The 17,140-nt window shown below is 47.6% G+C and overlaps 1 protein-coding gene across 1 annotated transcript; it reads right to left on the minus strand.

Moving 5' to 3' along the window:
- Positions 1-2,661: 2,661 nt before the first annotated feature.
- Positions 2,662-3,754, minus strand: LOC101804754 (olfactory receptor 14C36). The gene has a single exon (XM_027445722.3). The coding sequence runs from the start codon at positions 3,625-3,627 to the stop codon at positions 2,662-2,664; it is 966 nt and encodes a 321-aa protein (XP_027301523.2). The 5' UTR covers positions 3,628-3,754.
- Positions 3,755-17,140: the final 13,386 nt, after the last annotated feature.

Genomic DNA, 17,140 nt, shown 5'->3' on the forward strand with positions numbered 1-17,140 from the left:
TTTCCTGCTAACAAGCAAAGTTTTGTCATCTCAGAAACCACTCCTCAGGCAGCACTCCCAACCCAACAAAATTCCTGTGGTCTCTCAGCTGACCAGACACAAGCTGCCTCTCCATCATCTCTCAAGCCATTGGCTTGCTGCTCATTTCAAACTCCTTGGCTAGACATGACCAAGTCATGGGCCTCCTACTTTCTATTCCTACCCTCTTGAAGAAGGAACAGAACAACCCCATCTCCAGGCCTTCTTTCTGGATGGGGCCTACCAGACACTTAAGCAGAGGGGATCCCACAGTCAACATGCCAACTGGGCACCTTCTGCTGGCCTCTCAGGGACACTGGCAGATGAGAGCCTAAAAGTACACATCCCAGCCAGGAGACAAGGACCAACCTGTCAGCTAGTTCACAATCCCTTTCCAATTCACTTTCTTGCTACTTGCTCTGGAGCTGATGCTCCAGAGACAGAAATGACTTCACAGTCATCTTCACAACCATGTTCCTCCTGTGGGCCTATGAAAAACTTGAGGCACATTTGAGCTCATCATAGCATTCCCACCCATCTCCTCCTTGTGGCCTACAAGTTGATCAGATACACTTTACCTCATATTCATCTCTGAACGATGTATGAAGCTCAGGAACTTCATGATTCCTGCCAAGAGGGCCAACTGCTTAAGTTAGAGGTAGGAGAGGAGATGAAGGTCAGGGTTTTAGATCCCAGGAACCAGGATATTGGGCTTTAGTATTCCAGATTAGAGCTTTCCCACATTAGGCATTACACAGGCATAGGTGGAGGATTTGGTGATCAGCTTTGGGTGTCAGGTCGGTGTTTAGGGTATGGGCAAGTTTTGTGGGATAGGGTTTTGTTTAGGGATGGCCTGAAGGATAGGGTTAAGTAGAACATTACTGTCCTAGTGATAAAGGCAGAGATTAGGGTGAGTGAAAAGTTAATAGGCTTATGGGTTTGGCTTCAAGGGAAGGTTTGAGGTTAAGTGGGAGAGTAGTGAATTACAGTCAAGGTGAGGAGTAGCAGTTAGGGGTTCAGAAACATAGTAAGAGCCTAAAAGAAATGTTTTCAGAGTCAGTGTTACAGCAGCACCAACACTACCTGAACCTTCATACCTCTGCAAAATTATTCATTTTTGCTTGCCAAGCCCCTCTTCCCTCCCCCAAATCACACACATTTCCTGTCCAGGCTTCTCCTGACCTCCCCATATCAGTCATCTTCTTAGGGGCAGCTTTCTGATGGCTTTCATAATATCGGAGTATCTGTCTCATCTCTGTTGGCTACTCCATTCCTGAGACAGAAGTGCTGTTGTAGTCAGGAGGGAAAAGGGCACAAAGTTCCATAGGAGCACCCTGAACAATGTGACCAGCAGCTCTGCACCACCACAAAAAGGTGCTTCCTGCCTACAAGTTTTGGTTCCAGAATGGCTCCTGTGGATCCAGGGTAACTTTATGCAGCCTGTCATGCAGGCTTCCTCCCCCCCAGGGCATCATGGAGGCAGTGGCCACCTCTGTGTAAAAAACAAAAAGCAGCCCTAAAGGATGAGTTCAGTCAAAAGTTGAAACCTCTGACCTGACAAACATTATCTAAGAACTTTTCCTCTACGGGGCCAACCAGATACTTCGACTATTTGCAAACCATGTGCCTTCTGCTGGTCTATCAGGGACACTTGCAGCTGTGACCCGAAGGCACAGACCCCAACCAGGAGTCAAGGGATGACCTGCCAGCTACTTCAGAAAAAAGTCAGCTCACAATTGACTTTACAGAACTTCTTTTAGGAGTTGATTATGAATTTCTGAGGCACCACTGACATCGTCATACCATACCTGCAAAACATCCTGTATTAGACCCTGGACAAGCAAAGGTAGAAGTGAGCTGATTGTGTTCCTTCAAGCCCATGGCACTGCTGCTGGACTCCAGGCTCTGTGACACACAAGAACCAGTTATGTGCCAGTCCTGTGAGGTGCTAGGGCAGGAATGCCCTTACAGTCAATGTTCAAGTCCCATGCCTGCTGGTGGTTTCTCAGCTTTTGGTGCACAGTGAAGATCACACTCACTTCCACAAGCCATGTGCCTCAAGCTGTCCTAGAAGACACTCAGGGGAAGTTCCCCCCCAGCTCCACTCCCAGCCCCCGCTGGCAGTGCTGCTCTGCAGAGTGAGGGGGCTATGGTGCTTGGGGCATGGGGGCACTCTGCAGGGCCATGCTGGGCAGTCTGGGAGGCAGACCCAGCTCATAGGGTCACTTCCATTGCCCCAGAGCTGCAACAAATCACTTTCCAGACTCCTTGGCCAAGGCTGCTGCAAGCCCTAGGGCTGCAGAGCTCTCCTCTGCCTGTTTACCCCAGATTTAGCACTTTAGCTCTGGTCAGTCCACCAGGCTTACGTTCTGGGGGCTCAGAACAGGTCTCACAGGAAGGATATCAGACAAAAAAGGCAGTGTAGGGTTTTGTTATTTTGTTCAAATTCACAGAGAGCCTGGCTTCTCATGCACAGAGTTTCTGACCTATATTCAACAGGTACATACTGAAATGCAAATGGGATGAATCATCTCATTTTAATTGGATACATTAGCTGAATTAAAACAAAGAAAATCCTCCAAAAAAATAAGCACAAAGACACACGCAAAAATAGAATATTGGCTATTCCTGTAATTATTGATATTATGAGTCATCTGCAGAAGCAGATTGGAAATTTGCTGCATCTGAAAAACACCTAGTCATCAATTTCCATAAGGCATCCTTGAGCTCTTGATTTCTCATGCTGTAGATGAGGGGGTTCACTGCTGGAGGCACCACCGAGTACAGAACAGCCGCCATCAGGTCCAGAGATGGGGAAGAAATGGAAGGGCGTTTCAGGTAGGCAAACATGACAGTACTGACAAACAAAGAGACCACAACCATGTGAGGGAGGCACATGGAAAAGGCTTTGTGCCGGCCTTGCACAGAGGGCATCCTCAGCACAGCCCTGAAGACCTGCACATAGGACAGCACAATGAAGACAAAACAACCAAATACTAATGAAACACTAACCACAAGTACCCCAGCTTCCCTGAGGTAGGAATTTGAGCATGAGAGCTTGAGGATCTGGGGGATTTCACAGAAGAACTGGTCCACAGCATTGCCTTGGCATAGGGGCAGTGAAAATGTGTTGGCAGTGTGCAGGACAGCATGGACAAAGCCACTGCCCCAGGCAGCTGCTGCCATCTGGGCACAAGCTCTGCTGCCAAGGAGGCTCCCGTAGTGCAGGGGCTTGCAGATAGCAACGTAGCGGTCATAGGCCATGACAGTGAGAAGGGAATACTCTGCTCCAGCCAAGAAGAATACAAAGAGGACCTGGGCAGCACATCCTTCATAGGAGATGGCCCTGGTATCCCAGAGGGTATTGGCCATGGCTTTGGGGAGAGTGGTGGAGATGCAGCCCAGGTCGAGGATGGCGAGGTTGAGGAGGAAGAAGTACATGGGGGTGTGGAGTCGGTGGTCGCAGGCTACAGCGGTGAGGATAAGGCCATTGCCCAGGAGTGCAGCCAGGTAGATGCCTAGAAAGAGCCCGAAGTGCAGGAGCTGCAGCTCCCGTGTGTCTGCGAATGCCAGCAGGAGGAACTCGCTCACAGAGCTGCTGTTGGGCATTTGCTGGTTCTGGATATGGACTCTGCCAAAGGAGAAAAAAACATTCAAAGATAGGGTAGGTTTCTTAGAGCAAAACTCAATTCATTCTTTATTAAAGATTTCATGTTACCTTTTTTTCCTACAAGTCCTTAGTGCATCGCCCTTGCTGTAGTCCTGCCTTGTGCTGGCTGATGTCATATACACAGCAGCTGGCTCTGCCCAGAAATTCCTGACGGACCATATTTACTGCACAGCCATGGTACATGGAGATGTATACAGCACTGTGGTTTTGGAGGGAGGGAGGGAGGGCACCTGGGAAGGGGATCCCTGTGTTCAATGAGGGTATTTGGTTGTGTGATCAGTGCCTGCAGCAGACTCAGCTTGGGGATGGCTGCACTCAGAGGTGATGCTGAAAAATCATCTGGGCTGTGCTGGGAGAAGACGGCACCAGCTCCAAGTGCAGGTGGAAAAGACACTCGTTCAGCACAGCTGTGCAGAATGCAAGTAAGAAGACTTGACAAGGAATCTGATTCAGAAGAGTAAGCAAGGGAACTTGGACAATGCAAGGATCTTTTTTTTTTTTTTTTTTTTTTTTTTTTTCTGCAGGAGCTCTGGCGGCACAGGAGGCAGGTCTTGCCCTCGACAATATAGAGTTGAAGACTGAGGACAGAGATTCTCCCAGATTATCTGTGCCATGACACAAGCTGTGCTTGTGAGGGGGATAGGAGACCAGGGGCTGCTGCAATGAAGGCACCTGCACTGCAGGGGATGGTAGGGAGGGTGTAGCTCCCTCTCACTGCCTGTCCCTGCCACTGCTGCCTGCAGCTGTGCCTGCCAGCAGCTGTTTCTCTATCCCCGCATCTCGTCCTGTCCATGCTCACAGACCCCTTCCCAACCGCAGTGTGTGCAGCTTTGCCCTGCAGACACCTCCCAGGGATAGGGACAGCTCTGGGGACATCTACCTGTCTGCAGGTCCTAAAGAATATCCTGGATATTCCCTGAGGGAAAAAAAGAAAAAGAAAAAAAAAAAGTAGATGCTGGCAAAGTGTGTAAGCAGAGATGAATGAAGGGACTTTCAAAGGTTCATCAGCAACTTACTTATACCTCAGAGTAATGCTGTAGGAGCCTCAGTCCCTTTAGAAATCTAATCATTCCATTATCACACAGCCTGCTTTTCCATCACAGCAGGAAAATGAAGGCAGAGACTGCAGAAAGTGCCTTCACTTGCAGGCAGCCCCTGCCCTGCCCTTCCACTTCCCAAGCCCCCGGGGCAATGCCCTGGGGGTGCTGTATAGCTGTGAGCAGCCTGCCCCAGGCAGCAGCCTCTGGGCAGTAGCAGGACCCTGTCTTGCCTTGCCCTTTCAGAAGGCTCCTTCCATTTGCAGCTTCTCCCCGCAGCCCCTGGGCAGCACCCCTGACTGTACCCCAGCTGCAGCTGGCCCTGTCAGAAGGCAACTCTGGGGCCCTGGCCTCTGGACATGAGGCAGGGAAGCCCTTCTCTGCAGCATATCCCCCTCCTCTGCACCAGAGACTTACACCACAAAAGTCATTCTTGTAAGTCCCACAAGCTGTGGGATGTGCTTAATTGAGGAGATCCCTGCAGGAACCACACCTGCATTGCCCTGCACTCATTGCCCTTACCATGCCAGGAGCTGTGAAGGTTCCTGCTTCAGTCAGGTCTCCTCTGCCCACCTGCTGCAGGCTGCCTTACAGTTCCCGTGTTTTCTGTCCCCCTTCAGCACTGCCCAAGAGTTCCCTCCCTCCTTTCCTCTCTCCCAGGAGCCTGGCCCAGATCAGCAGCACAGGCCCAGCCCAAGGCATTTGCTCTCCCCACCCCACACTGGGCTCCCTGGAGATGTCCCTGGGGCTCCCCAGGTACCTCCTTGAAAGAGAAGGCACTGACGTTCCCTTGCTCAGCTGACAGCAACATTTCTTTCCAACACTGTTCTCTGTGCTCCCAGAGGCAGAGTTGGGTGGGAGAACCACCCTGCCTTGTCCCAACATTAGGCAGGAGAGCTAGACCAGGACAGGCAGCGAGATCCTTTCCCCCTGCTGAGGGAAGGGATGCAGCCAAAGCAATCGAGGCATCTCTTTTGGGGTTTTGCAGTCCTGTGGCTGGAAGGGAACTCAGCCTCCTCCCATGCACAACACAAACCTGTTGGAGGTGGGGTTACTCTTGCTTTGACTCAGGCGTGCACCAAACAGGCACCCGCATATGAGCTCCTTTTCTAACTCCTGTGCTAGGCAATGGAGGAGGTGGTCATGGGTAAGGTTCAGGTGCAAACTCCTGACTCCATTTCAAGTGCCAGACACAGGCCAAGATACATGTGTGTATCTGCAATATGTAATGGAGCAATTTTTGGAGAAAGAGCAGCGACTAGAGTCACCACCTGGGAGGCTGGTGGAGAACTCCTGTGACCAACTGAAATGGCAGCAAATATGCACATGTATGACACTTGAGACTTTTCTTACTCATTGGGTTCAAGGTAATCCCTAGAAGTGTAGGTTGATCAAAAGGGGTCATGAACCACAGGAACAGCCAAGCTTCTCCTCTTCTCCATCTGTTCTATTTCCAACAATGTCTGTTGATTTTATAATCAGAAGTTGTCCCATGGGCATCCACACACTGCGCAATCTAATTCAGGGCAGCTGCTCCCTTTAACAGTCAGTTACAGGCCTGTAGTTCTATATGACATGACATGATTCTCCAACATGATTTAAAGCAGCATTGAAGCACACCATGCATGTCTTCCATCATGCAAGACAGTCCTTAACAGACTGAAGCCAGTTCAGTGGAGGCCACCGAGATGGTTGGGGCTGGAGGATGAGAACCCTGGCCTTGTTCAGCATGGGGAAAGAATGGCTTTGAGGGGAACACATAGCAGCTTTGCACTGTCTGTGCAGAGGTTTCCAAGAGGACAGATTAAAGATCATCACTACCATGCAAGACATCAGTACAGGCAGAGGGCAGAAACAAGAGACATTCATGATACATGTGTACAGAAACTTTTCCAACAAGAGAACAGCTCTGGAAGCTATGTCTCAGAAAATGTGAGCCAGCTCCACACCTGGAAATTTTCAAGAGCCATCTGCATAAAGCCTCGAGTAAGTTGCAGTGATCCTGCTTGGAGCAGGAGGTTGCCTATTGAGGTCCCTCCTAGCCTGGTGTTGCTGTTGTGCCTTCTTTTCTAGATGGATTGGTTCAGAAAAGCACTCAGGTTCTCCCTGATCACAGAGGAATCACAGCAGGTGCAGGGGGTCTTCCCTGTTACCACAGATAGCCCCTGATTTTATCCTTGGCTTTTCCCATCATCTGCCTTTTTCTTCCCCGTCTCTTTCACTGGTCTCATACCTCTCAGAAAGAATGGTCTGCTCTGTTAATACATTCCCTACTGCACAGTGGCTTTCCTTTTTGTACCCTCATGTGGTGTTTATCAGATGGTCGCTCTGATAGTGAATGGAGTAAGTCTTAGTATGTCTGACCATGAAAATTAACATACATGGCTCCTGTGTGAGAAGCACATGTTGTCTTCTTGCTTTCCGGTTAATAATTACCATGGAAGTAGTTTGGATTTTGATGTTTTGATGGGACAAACTGGCACCTGCCAGAAAGTGTGCGGTTCTTCAGCTCCAATGCCAACACCTGTAGAAACTGGGAATTTACAGTACACGTACTCTGAACTGCCCCTGTACTCCCTGATTTGAAAATTACCCCAGTGTCTGATTATTGTTGCACCTCAAAATGGAATTTCCGATTTAACAGCAGAGTCAGAAAAATGGCACATTATAACTAGACCCCACTCCCCATACCATTCACCAGTCTGGGCAGTCTGAAAGCCAGATGGGAGATGGTGCCTGACAGTTGAGTATCAATACCTAAATGACAACACAGAATTAACACATGATGGGTTTATCCATCTTATTACTGAAAGGAGGTTGGCCATATCCCTTTGTCTCCCACACTTCATAAACATTTATTTGTATTTATAAGCATTTATTTTATTTATAAACATTAATAAGATCCCCTCTCAGTCTTATTTTCTCAAGGCTGAACAGACTCAGGTCTCCCAGCTTTTCCTCACAGGGGACATGCTCCAGGCCCTGTATCATCTTTGTGGCCCTCCACTGGACTCTTTCCAGGAGATCCCTGTTTTTTTTTTTTTTTTTTTTTTTTTTTTTTTTTTTTTGTACCGGGGAGCCCACTATCTTCTCAGAGACAGCACAATCAGGGCGAGCCATTTGCCTGCAGACATTAACAGCTGACAGCATCTATAAAAGGGAACCTTGAGAGACTCCAGGATTTTGCCTAGAGAAACAACTTGACATTTACAAGGAGAAGAGCCTAGACCTGCACCATCGGAAGAGTAACCTCCTACATCAGGGTTGACTGGGACCCTGCTGACTGAGCAGTGCCCAGGAGGAGGGTCTGGGCACTAGGAGGGATGCCATATGAGCAGTGGTGCCTGCTCACCAGGAGCAAGGCCAGCTTCATTCAGAGCTGCCTTATGAGGAGCATGGCCACCAGGAAAATCTGCATTATCATACTCAGCTCAGGTCTGGTGTAACACCAAATGGACAAAGGTCTGAAGCCAGAAGGGTCTCAGTGCCTCGTTGCCTCCACCCATGAACCAGGCAGGGGTCAGACCATTCTCCTGCACTTGGCAGTGCCCATCCCCGTCTCCTACTCCCTTCCCAGGGGCCTGGCCCTTGTGCTTGGTGAGACACAAGCAGTAGTTTTCTATGCATCAGTGTCACTTTCACACTGCCTTTGCCTACTTGTCTTCACTACCTCCAATATTATGCTCTAACGAGCTCCAAGGGAGGCTATGTCAGTACCGGCCCACAGGGGGGCATGCCAGGAATGTTGCATCTGACTTGGACTTCTTGAGAGATTTCTTCAGTTTCCTCTTAATGCTAGCGTTTCATGGGCTCATCACCAAACCCACCAGAGGGGTCATTACAATGCCTTGGGCTGGGCCTCTGCTGCTGAGCTGGGCCGGGCTCCTGGGACAGAGAGATATCCTGGCAAGAGGGCCCTGGTGCAGAGAGACAGCTCTGCCCATGAGCAGCTCCTCTGCACAGCACAGAAGGGCTGGAGGAGCACAACAACAGAGGACAGTGTGAGGCAGGACAGTGCTGCAGATTCTTGACACTGAGTCTCCAGTTGCAAGGCAATGTAGATTCAGTTGCCAAATGGTTCTTCTACAACTAGCACATCTGATGGCTGACAGCATGTGTCAGGATGCCTCTCTCTGTTTCTCCAGCACAGAGTAGAAGATGTTTTAGAGAATCACATTTATGACTGGACTTTTCAAGAAGAAGACCAAGACAGCATCTACGTGAAGGGTAAGACTTTTTCTGGAGTCTGTGCTTTCAGATTCCTGCAGTGTCGGGGAGGCAGATTTCATGGTAATTGTTTGTCGGGAATGTACAGAAAACTGAGACTCCTAGAGCACTGCACTAAGACATCAATATGGTAGAGATGAACTTCATAAAGTCCCTCTAGCCACCACAGCTTAAAGACTGCAACATTACATTTGTGGCCTGCTCAGGGCTAACTCCAGCTGATCTTTAGGCGCTGCAACCCTTGTGGTGCCTATGGGCAGTGCCCTGTCTTTGGGAGGTGTCTGCAGAGCTGAGCACACAGTATTTGCAATAAGCATGAGCTGCCTTCCCTGCAGATGGAGCTGCAGCAGAGGAGGGGCTCCTGAGTGTCTGTATGTCCCTCCCTGGCCTTGCCTCCCATGGTAGCAGCATGGTGACATTCCTTCTGGCTTCTCCATCTGGATGTATTGCTGCTGTTCTCGTTTCCAGGCTGGCTAGGAATGGGGGTTTCAGACATACATGGAGTGAGCCCTCAGTGTGCTCGGCTGGAAGTGGAGTACAGGGACAGGGTGAGGGGGCTGGAGATGTGCTCTTTGAGCCTTGATTCTTCTGATCTCAGCAGTGTTCAGGTTCTTTTCAGGTGAACCTCTGAGTGCAATTGTCCTGAAGCTCAAAGAGATGCCAGCACAGGGCAGCTGAGACTAGGACTGACTGACAGCCTGGTTGTCCTCTCTACAGGATAATCTGCACTTAAGGGGCTGTCCCTTTGCCTCTGATGATCCACAGGCTTTCACTTGGAATGCAGCAGAAATGCTGAGGATTTCTGCCTTAGAAACACTCCTCAGATGCAGCTGGAACAAAACAACAACAACAACAAAGGAAAGCCCCACAGCCCTGCTCTGCAGTTGGGTGAACTGGGAGCAACAATGTGGACAATCTCCAGATATCAGGAGTGAATTAAATCTGGGATTACCCCGTGTTCCTCTTCACCTCTTGCTGTAAGGCAGAACTGACTCCTGCATTGCCCACAACAGAGCCCCCTGCTCCCAAGGATATTTTCAAGCAGCATTAATCAGAACTCTTGAAAGTGACCTGCCAAATGTCTGCCTGGAAGTGGGCAAATGTGTTAGGGGGTTTTAATGGGAAATTGAAATAATTTATTCTTTGATAACTCTGTGGTAAATTATTACCATCTTTCTATTCCTTGGGCAGGGCCCCATGCCCAGAACCAGCAAATGCCCAACAGCAGCTCTGTGAGCGAGTTCCTCCTGCTGGCATTTGCAGACACACGGGAGCTGCAGCTCGTGCACTTCGGGCTCTTCCTGGACATCTACCTGGCTGCCCTCCTGGGAAATGGCATCATCCTCACCGCTGTAGCCTTCAACCACCGCCTCCACACGCCCATGTACTTCTTCCTCCTCAACCTCGCCATCCTTGACCTGGGCTGCATCTCCACCACTCTCCCCAAAGCCATGGCCAATATCCTCTGGGACACCAGGGCCATCTCCTATGAAGGATGTGCTGCCCAGGTCTTCTTTTTAGTCTTCTTGTTTGGAGCAGAGTATTCCCTTCTCACCGTCATGGCCTATGACCGCTACGTTGCTATCTGCAAGCCCCTGCACTACGGGAGCCTCCTTGGCAGCAGAGCTTGTGCCCAGATGGCAGCAGCTGCCTGGGGCAGTGGCTTTGTCCATGCTGTCCTGCACACTGCCAACACATTTTCACTGCCCCTCTGCCAAGGCAATGCTGTGGACCAGTTCTTCTGTGAACTTCCTCAGATCCTCAGGCTCACCTGCTCAGATTCTTACCTCACAGAGACAGCACTCATCATGTTTTCTGTCTGTTTAGGTGTTGGTTGTTTTGTCTTCATTGTGCTGTCCTACGTGCAGGTCTTCAGGGCTGTGCTGAGGATGCCCTCTGAGCATGGCCAGCACAAAGCCTTTTCCATGTGCCTCCCTCACCTGGCCGTAGTTTTCCTGTTTCTAATTACCATCATGTTTGCCTACCTAAAGCCCCATTTCATTTCCTCTTCATTCCTAAATGTGGTGGTGGCAGTTCTGTACTCCGTGGTGCCTCCAGCAGTGAACCCTCTCATCTACAGCATGAGGAACCAGGAGCTCAAGGATGCAGTGAGGAAATTCTTTGGTTACCTGATTCTTTAGCATCAGTAATGTGCCTATAATGCTAATGGGACACACACGTTATTGGGAAAAACAAAACAAAACACTCAATACAATATCTTGTAATTATTTTATATCATTATTTCCTAAAAGATGTGATTTTGATTTTATGTTATTCTTAGCATCTTTCCTCTTAATAAATTTATTTACTTTTCCCAATCCTCTCATGTACATATAGCAGTGGCTTCCTGTGTAAATAAAGACAATAAAGAAGCCCTGAGAACTCAAACAGTCTCAGCTGCCATTTCTTCCCTTCTCCTCTGCAGCTGGGGGAGAAGCCCCAGCATGTAGGAGGGGCTCAGGGCCAATAGCCCAGCTTCCACATGGAGGAGCAGCACCAACAGCCCTTCGGGCTGCCCCTCAGTGCCAGTTAGGCTTTTCCCTGGCTGGAAGGGGGCAATTTCCCAAACTGGGGCAAGCTGATGGGTACCACCACGGTCACTTGAAGGGACATGCCTTTGAGGCTTTCAGCCTAAATTTGCCACAGATGACCCACAATGGTTCATGGATGTTCAGGTGTCTACAAAGAACCAGCCAGAGTTTCTCATATTCCAAATGACAATTTCATCTATGGGTCAGTCCCAAGAACCCTCTCACTTCTCTTTGAAGGAGTTTCATGTGCTGGTCTGGGCTGCAGTTACAGAGACAAAGACTACTGCTGGCGGTAGAAGTGCCTTGGGAACTCCACTTGGCTCTATCTGAATTTCCCCCTGGTCTCCTTCAGGTCCTTTCTGACAGCTGCCAGACACAGGAAAATACTCATATAACAGAGCTCTGCAGGTGTCACTGGTTGCTTATGGTCAGACGGTGAAGTTCTGTCTGAATACCTGAGAAATTTCTTCAGTATTTTTAAAAATGAGCATCTACTCATCAACTGAAGTGGTTCAATCCTTTCCATAAAGTATCGCAGGATGAATTTAATTTCTGCTAAGACAAAACATGAATTTGTAGGATGTGTATTCACTATATTAGAAGAAAGAGTGATCTTCCCCTCTAGTTGCAGCATCACTATACTGTCAGTTATTATGTACATTTAGTTTCCCTCATCTTCCAGGTACTTCCACCTGTCCTGGTATCCTGGTATCCATCCTGGAAGTCCCCTTTCCAGCTGCCTATCTGGACCTATGCACATCCCATTGTTCTCCAGATTTGCCCACCACATACTCTTGGAGCATTCATTCCACTCTAACCTAACCAGTTACTGCTTTGAACTTCAGGGAGTTTAGACTTACCTGTCTTAAAATAGCCTGTCCAACTGTATCCTTAGCCAGCTCCTCAAATGCCTTTATATTTATCTTTGTAATCTTGCTGTTTGAAAAAAAATATTGAAAAAACTACAATACATCTACAACACTCCTGATACACTTATCTCATGTGAAAAATGAGGCAGCCTGGACTTGGCACACAGCTGAGGAATTTTTTCCCTGTTTTGGTAAATTGTATTATGGTTTACTATTGTTTTGGTTAAAATAAGAAAAACCCTTCTGTGCTTATGTGCAGCCAGACCTCTAAGGAAAGCAGGTAGGAGTTGGTGCAAAGGTGAAGTGACATTCATCTGATGATTTCAGTGGGGAAGTCTGGTGTAAGGAAAAGCGGTGCAAGTCCCAGGTAGTCAGAGAGAATTGGCTGAGCTGGGCAGGTGAAGAGAAGGTTTGTCCAGACAGGATCCTGCTTCAGTAGTCTGCTTTTCCTACTTGCCCAGACCTCCTAAGAAGACACCATGGATCAACATCAGTGGGGGAATGTTGCTTTCACTTTTTGCCTAATCTCAAGAGCAATCAAAAATATCTGTAAACATGAAAAAAATCATTCTTTATCAAGTGCTCATTGCAGTCTTCCTCTTTAACTACATTTCTGAAGCTTCACTGATGAATTGTGCAAGTCTTGAAGACTTAAGGAAATTGCCAGAATAGACGTGGCTTGTTAGGGTGTTTGGCATTTTAATGACCCCCATGGTGTATTTGGGGCTCAGGTACTGAGAGGAGACTGAAGAACCCTCTCCAGAAGCTAAAGACAGAGCAAATAACAAAGATTCTTGGAGCAATACACTGGCCCCACTTAGGGTCAAAATTGACAAAGTTTCCGAATGGACATATCTGACCAGATAATTGGAGACCATGATTTTAGATTGGCTAAGAGCATTGTGCAGATGGCTCTGATGCTGAGAAAAGCCTTAGCTTTTATGAAGCAGAAAGGCCAAGCCCTGAGCCCAGCCCTGGAAAGAGAGGTCCTGTCCCTCATCTATGCGGAAGTGGGATGTGGGCTGTGTGATGCTGAGTGAAGGACAAAGGTATGCACCATGGGACCTGTCTGCGGGGTGGCAAGAGGCAGCAAGGCCTCAGCGTCTTGAGGACAACGTGTCTTCTCATAGGCCTCAGTGGCAGAGACATCACCCATAGCCAAGGTGAAAAATAACTTCATCCTGATTGACTCTCCAGTCTCTAGCTGTCTCTCTGCTCAATGGCCCTCTTCCCAGGAGCTTTATCTGTCCCAGGAGCCTGGCCCCACTTAGCAGCACAGCACCTGACCATAATCAGTCTCTGATCTCTCACACTTGGAGTCAGTGGGAGCTTTTTGATCCTATGGTTAAATGCATCACAGGACTTTGCTGGAGCTAATCTTTTTGTAATTCTATAATATCACTTGCTCTGTCCCATTGGGCTCCCTTGAAGTGTCCCCAAGGCCTCAGGGCTGACAGACTCTCCTGGGGTATGGTGTTTGAAAGCAGACCGAAATCTTCACCAACTGCTCCTCTCTGAGCAGGAAAGACAGATTTTAGAAGTGTGGTTTATAATTAAATAATCATATAATCATTAAGGTTTGAAAAGACCTCGAAGATCATCTGCTTCAACTGCCCCCCTGCCACCAATATTATATACTAGATCATGTCCTTACATACCACAAACAAACTTTCCTTTAACACCCCAGGGACGGTGAAGGGGAAGCGTACGGTAGGCAAAAGTATCACACCTATTAGTAGAATCTGCCTAGCAAGCGACACACAAGGCATTTCTTTGCCAGGAGCTGAGCGATGGCCATCAGGTCATGTTAGCAGTGAAGGGGAAGTGTGTGGTAGGTGAAAGCAGTGCAGTGGAGCAGGTATACTGGGGAGGTTGTGCTGGGTGCCAGCCTCCCCCCTGCAGTGGTGTGGGCATGGGTGGGTGTAGGGGGTTAGTGACTGTAGCATTGTGAGGTGCAGAGCGTGTGTGAAAGCATGGTGGTGTTGGTGGCGGTGAAGGAAAAAAAAAATAGAGTTGGTGTGGTGTGGGGTGTGTGGGAGGTATGCAAGGCATGTTGGGCATGTCAGGTTCAGGTGGGTGCAAAAAAGAGGGTTGAGGGGTCAGGCATCTCAGTTGGGTGGGTGGAAAAAAGGACACTGGCTTAGAGTCCTGGGTGTGGGCTCAAACCCATGACCTCAGCCTTTGCCCTGGGCCAGGTGAGAGGTAAGCGTCACAACTGCAGTGTTACAGTTGGCCCCTGGTAAGGAGGGGAACCTGCCTCAGTCCTGTCCTTGTGGTTGATTTACAACATACTCTGTGTGTTAGCTAAAACCTGCAAAATCAACATGCTTTCCCTTGTTCCCTGTCTGATGTCCCCCTTTTCTTTATCCTAAGCAAATTCTTTGCATACAACACTCCTTCTTCATTCAAAGTTTTCATACAATTCTTACCAGTTTTTATTTGGTACTTGATTTGGTTACACTTCCAGGTTTCATATTCATCTGGTGCTTTTATACAGCACCAAAATGCACACTGTACAAATACACAGGTTAAGAATACTAGTAAAAGCAAGATCCATATTCCTATAACCAATTGCTTAAGCCAAGAAAAGTTGGATAACCGTCAATTTGTTCTGTAATTCTCAAAAGCCCCACAAGGTGTCATCTTGAACTACCTTTTGTAAGATCTTGGTCTTTTCCCAAATATTTTTGAGATCAGTCTCAACTCGCCCTGCCTTATTTATATACATACAGCAACTAATATTTATTAATGTGAATACTCCCCCTTGGGAGGCTAATAAAAGATCTAGTACCTAAAACGTTCTTATTGATTTGTTCTAGTTGCTTGCCCAAAACTATAATATGTTGTCATAAATACTGGAATCCTACTTGTGTTTGATCTTCTCCTTTGCATGGCATTTGGTAAGGCCTGCCATACACTGGTTCTGGGGACATGCACCATTTCCTGCCCAATATCTGGTAGCTGTATGACACTCCCATTTGCTCTAGTACCTGCCACTACAGGCCAGGGGAATTTAAACCCCCAGTCTGGTCCCTAATCCATTCACATCTGTGAAGCAGTAGCTACTATTGCCATAAAAACTGGTCAAAGAAACTCTCTAAGACTCAATTTGGAGATTTAGAAAGTGGGCATTCTTTGATTGTGTGCCAAATACACAGGGCATCAATCCACCTACTGTACGTGCTGAATTGTTCAAGCTACAGGAGTTGCATGCAATCAAAACATACATAGTCATCAGATTTCCTAGAAATAATCAACGTACTCATACTATTTCCCATATCTCATTAAAATATTCAAATGTCCCTGATATATGCACAATTGTTTCTACTGGTCTTTTGGGGGTCTCTGGTGGCTGTCAGTAGTTTTCCTCACTGTTTGCTGCTTGAAACCAGTTCTTGTGCATGCTCAGACCATAACTTTCTTTTTTATCTTCTTGCTTTAACTTAGGCATGCATACTAAGCCACGTCATTTACACATCCATTGACATGGGCATACATTGAGTTCCTAACCTATTCTTTTCAGACACATCCTCCAGGTTATGTTGCCCCCCTGCCCTGTCCTGGTATACAATTCTGTATAGTCTTATAGGTAGGGATGACTAATTAGTGAGTAAGGTAACACCAGAGATACAAAGTTTCTAAACATCCTCCTATCTAACTAAACATAGTAAAGGTTTGGCCTATCTGTTCATGAAACACTTTGGATTTGGCTCTATTATTCTATCATGGAGAGAAACGTATGTCCTGATTCAGTATCACTAGCCTCTAGACATTGCAGCCATCTTGCACACACATACCAACACTCATCCTAGTATCTGTTTTTTGGGACACACACCATTCCCATCCCAGGATGGTTGGGGGGGATAATCTTACTGAAATAAACATTCTGACATTCCATTCCGATATTCCATGCCCACTTATCAATTAGGATTGCTGACTGGCTTGTTTTTCGTTACTGCTGTGGGGGCCCAGAGAGGACAGTCCTGGATAACCCACTTAGAGGTTGATGTTCAAAGTACCCTTGGGCTACATTAAGGTGACATAACACCAAACGATCTGTTGAAAAACTTTATTGATGACAGAAACTATTCTGGCAGAAACTGATTAAACCTTGTATTTAGCAGGAGCTATTTAAACATTGCTATTTAAACAAACAAACAAACAAACAAACACAAACAAACAAACAAACAAAAAAACTGAACAGCCCATAACATTGAGAGAGAGAAAGAGAGTTAAAAAGGCAGAAGTAGAGGAAAGGCCCAGATAACCACCCCAGGTTCCAGCAACATCTCTGCTCCAGTCATTGTGTCTGTGATGATGGTGGGGGCACATGTAGCCCCTCTGAGTTGTGCTATTTATGAATTAGTCCCCACCTCCAGCTCTTGCTTTGTATGTTAATTATTCCAAGACTGTGTCCCAAGACCTTCTTGAGAGGGTGTTGGTGTGGGGGTGGGGCATTGCTAATGCCTTTCTCCCCCAGCTACAGACCACTCGTGCCAAGGTATCTCTGATGCTTACCCTAGAAAAGGAAATAGTCCCCAAGAAAGTGGTATCCCACTGCCACACAATCCTCTTTTCTGATAGTATCTTACCCTTTGTTAGCCTTGTAACACCTTTGCTCTGACAAGTTGACAAGTGTTTGAGGTTTTTGGTTTTCTTTTGGCTTTTCAATCTCTTGCAACTGCCCTTGTCATTTGTTAATCAGGTATATCTCTCTATGGTTGTGTTTATGGCTTCCTCCTTTTCTCATGATTCATTTTGTTTTCGTTGAAAAGGCCCTTGACTGCA

This window comes from Anas platyrhynchos, chromosome 28 (genome assembly GCF_047663525.1).
Source record: "Anas platyrhynchos isolate ZD024472 breed Pekin duck chromosome 28, IASCAAS_PekinDuck_T2T, whole genome shotgun sequence".
NCBI lineage: Eukaryota > Metazoa > Chordata > Aves > Anseriformes > Anatidae > Anas > Anas platyrhynchos.

What these genes read in the sequence shown, in the direction of transcription:
- LOC101804754 (XM_027445722.3), bottom strand. Translation starts at nt 3,627, where the DNA reads ATGCCCAACAGCAGCTCTGTGAGCGAGTTCCTCCTGCTGGCATTCGCA.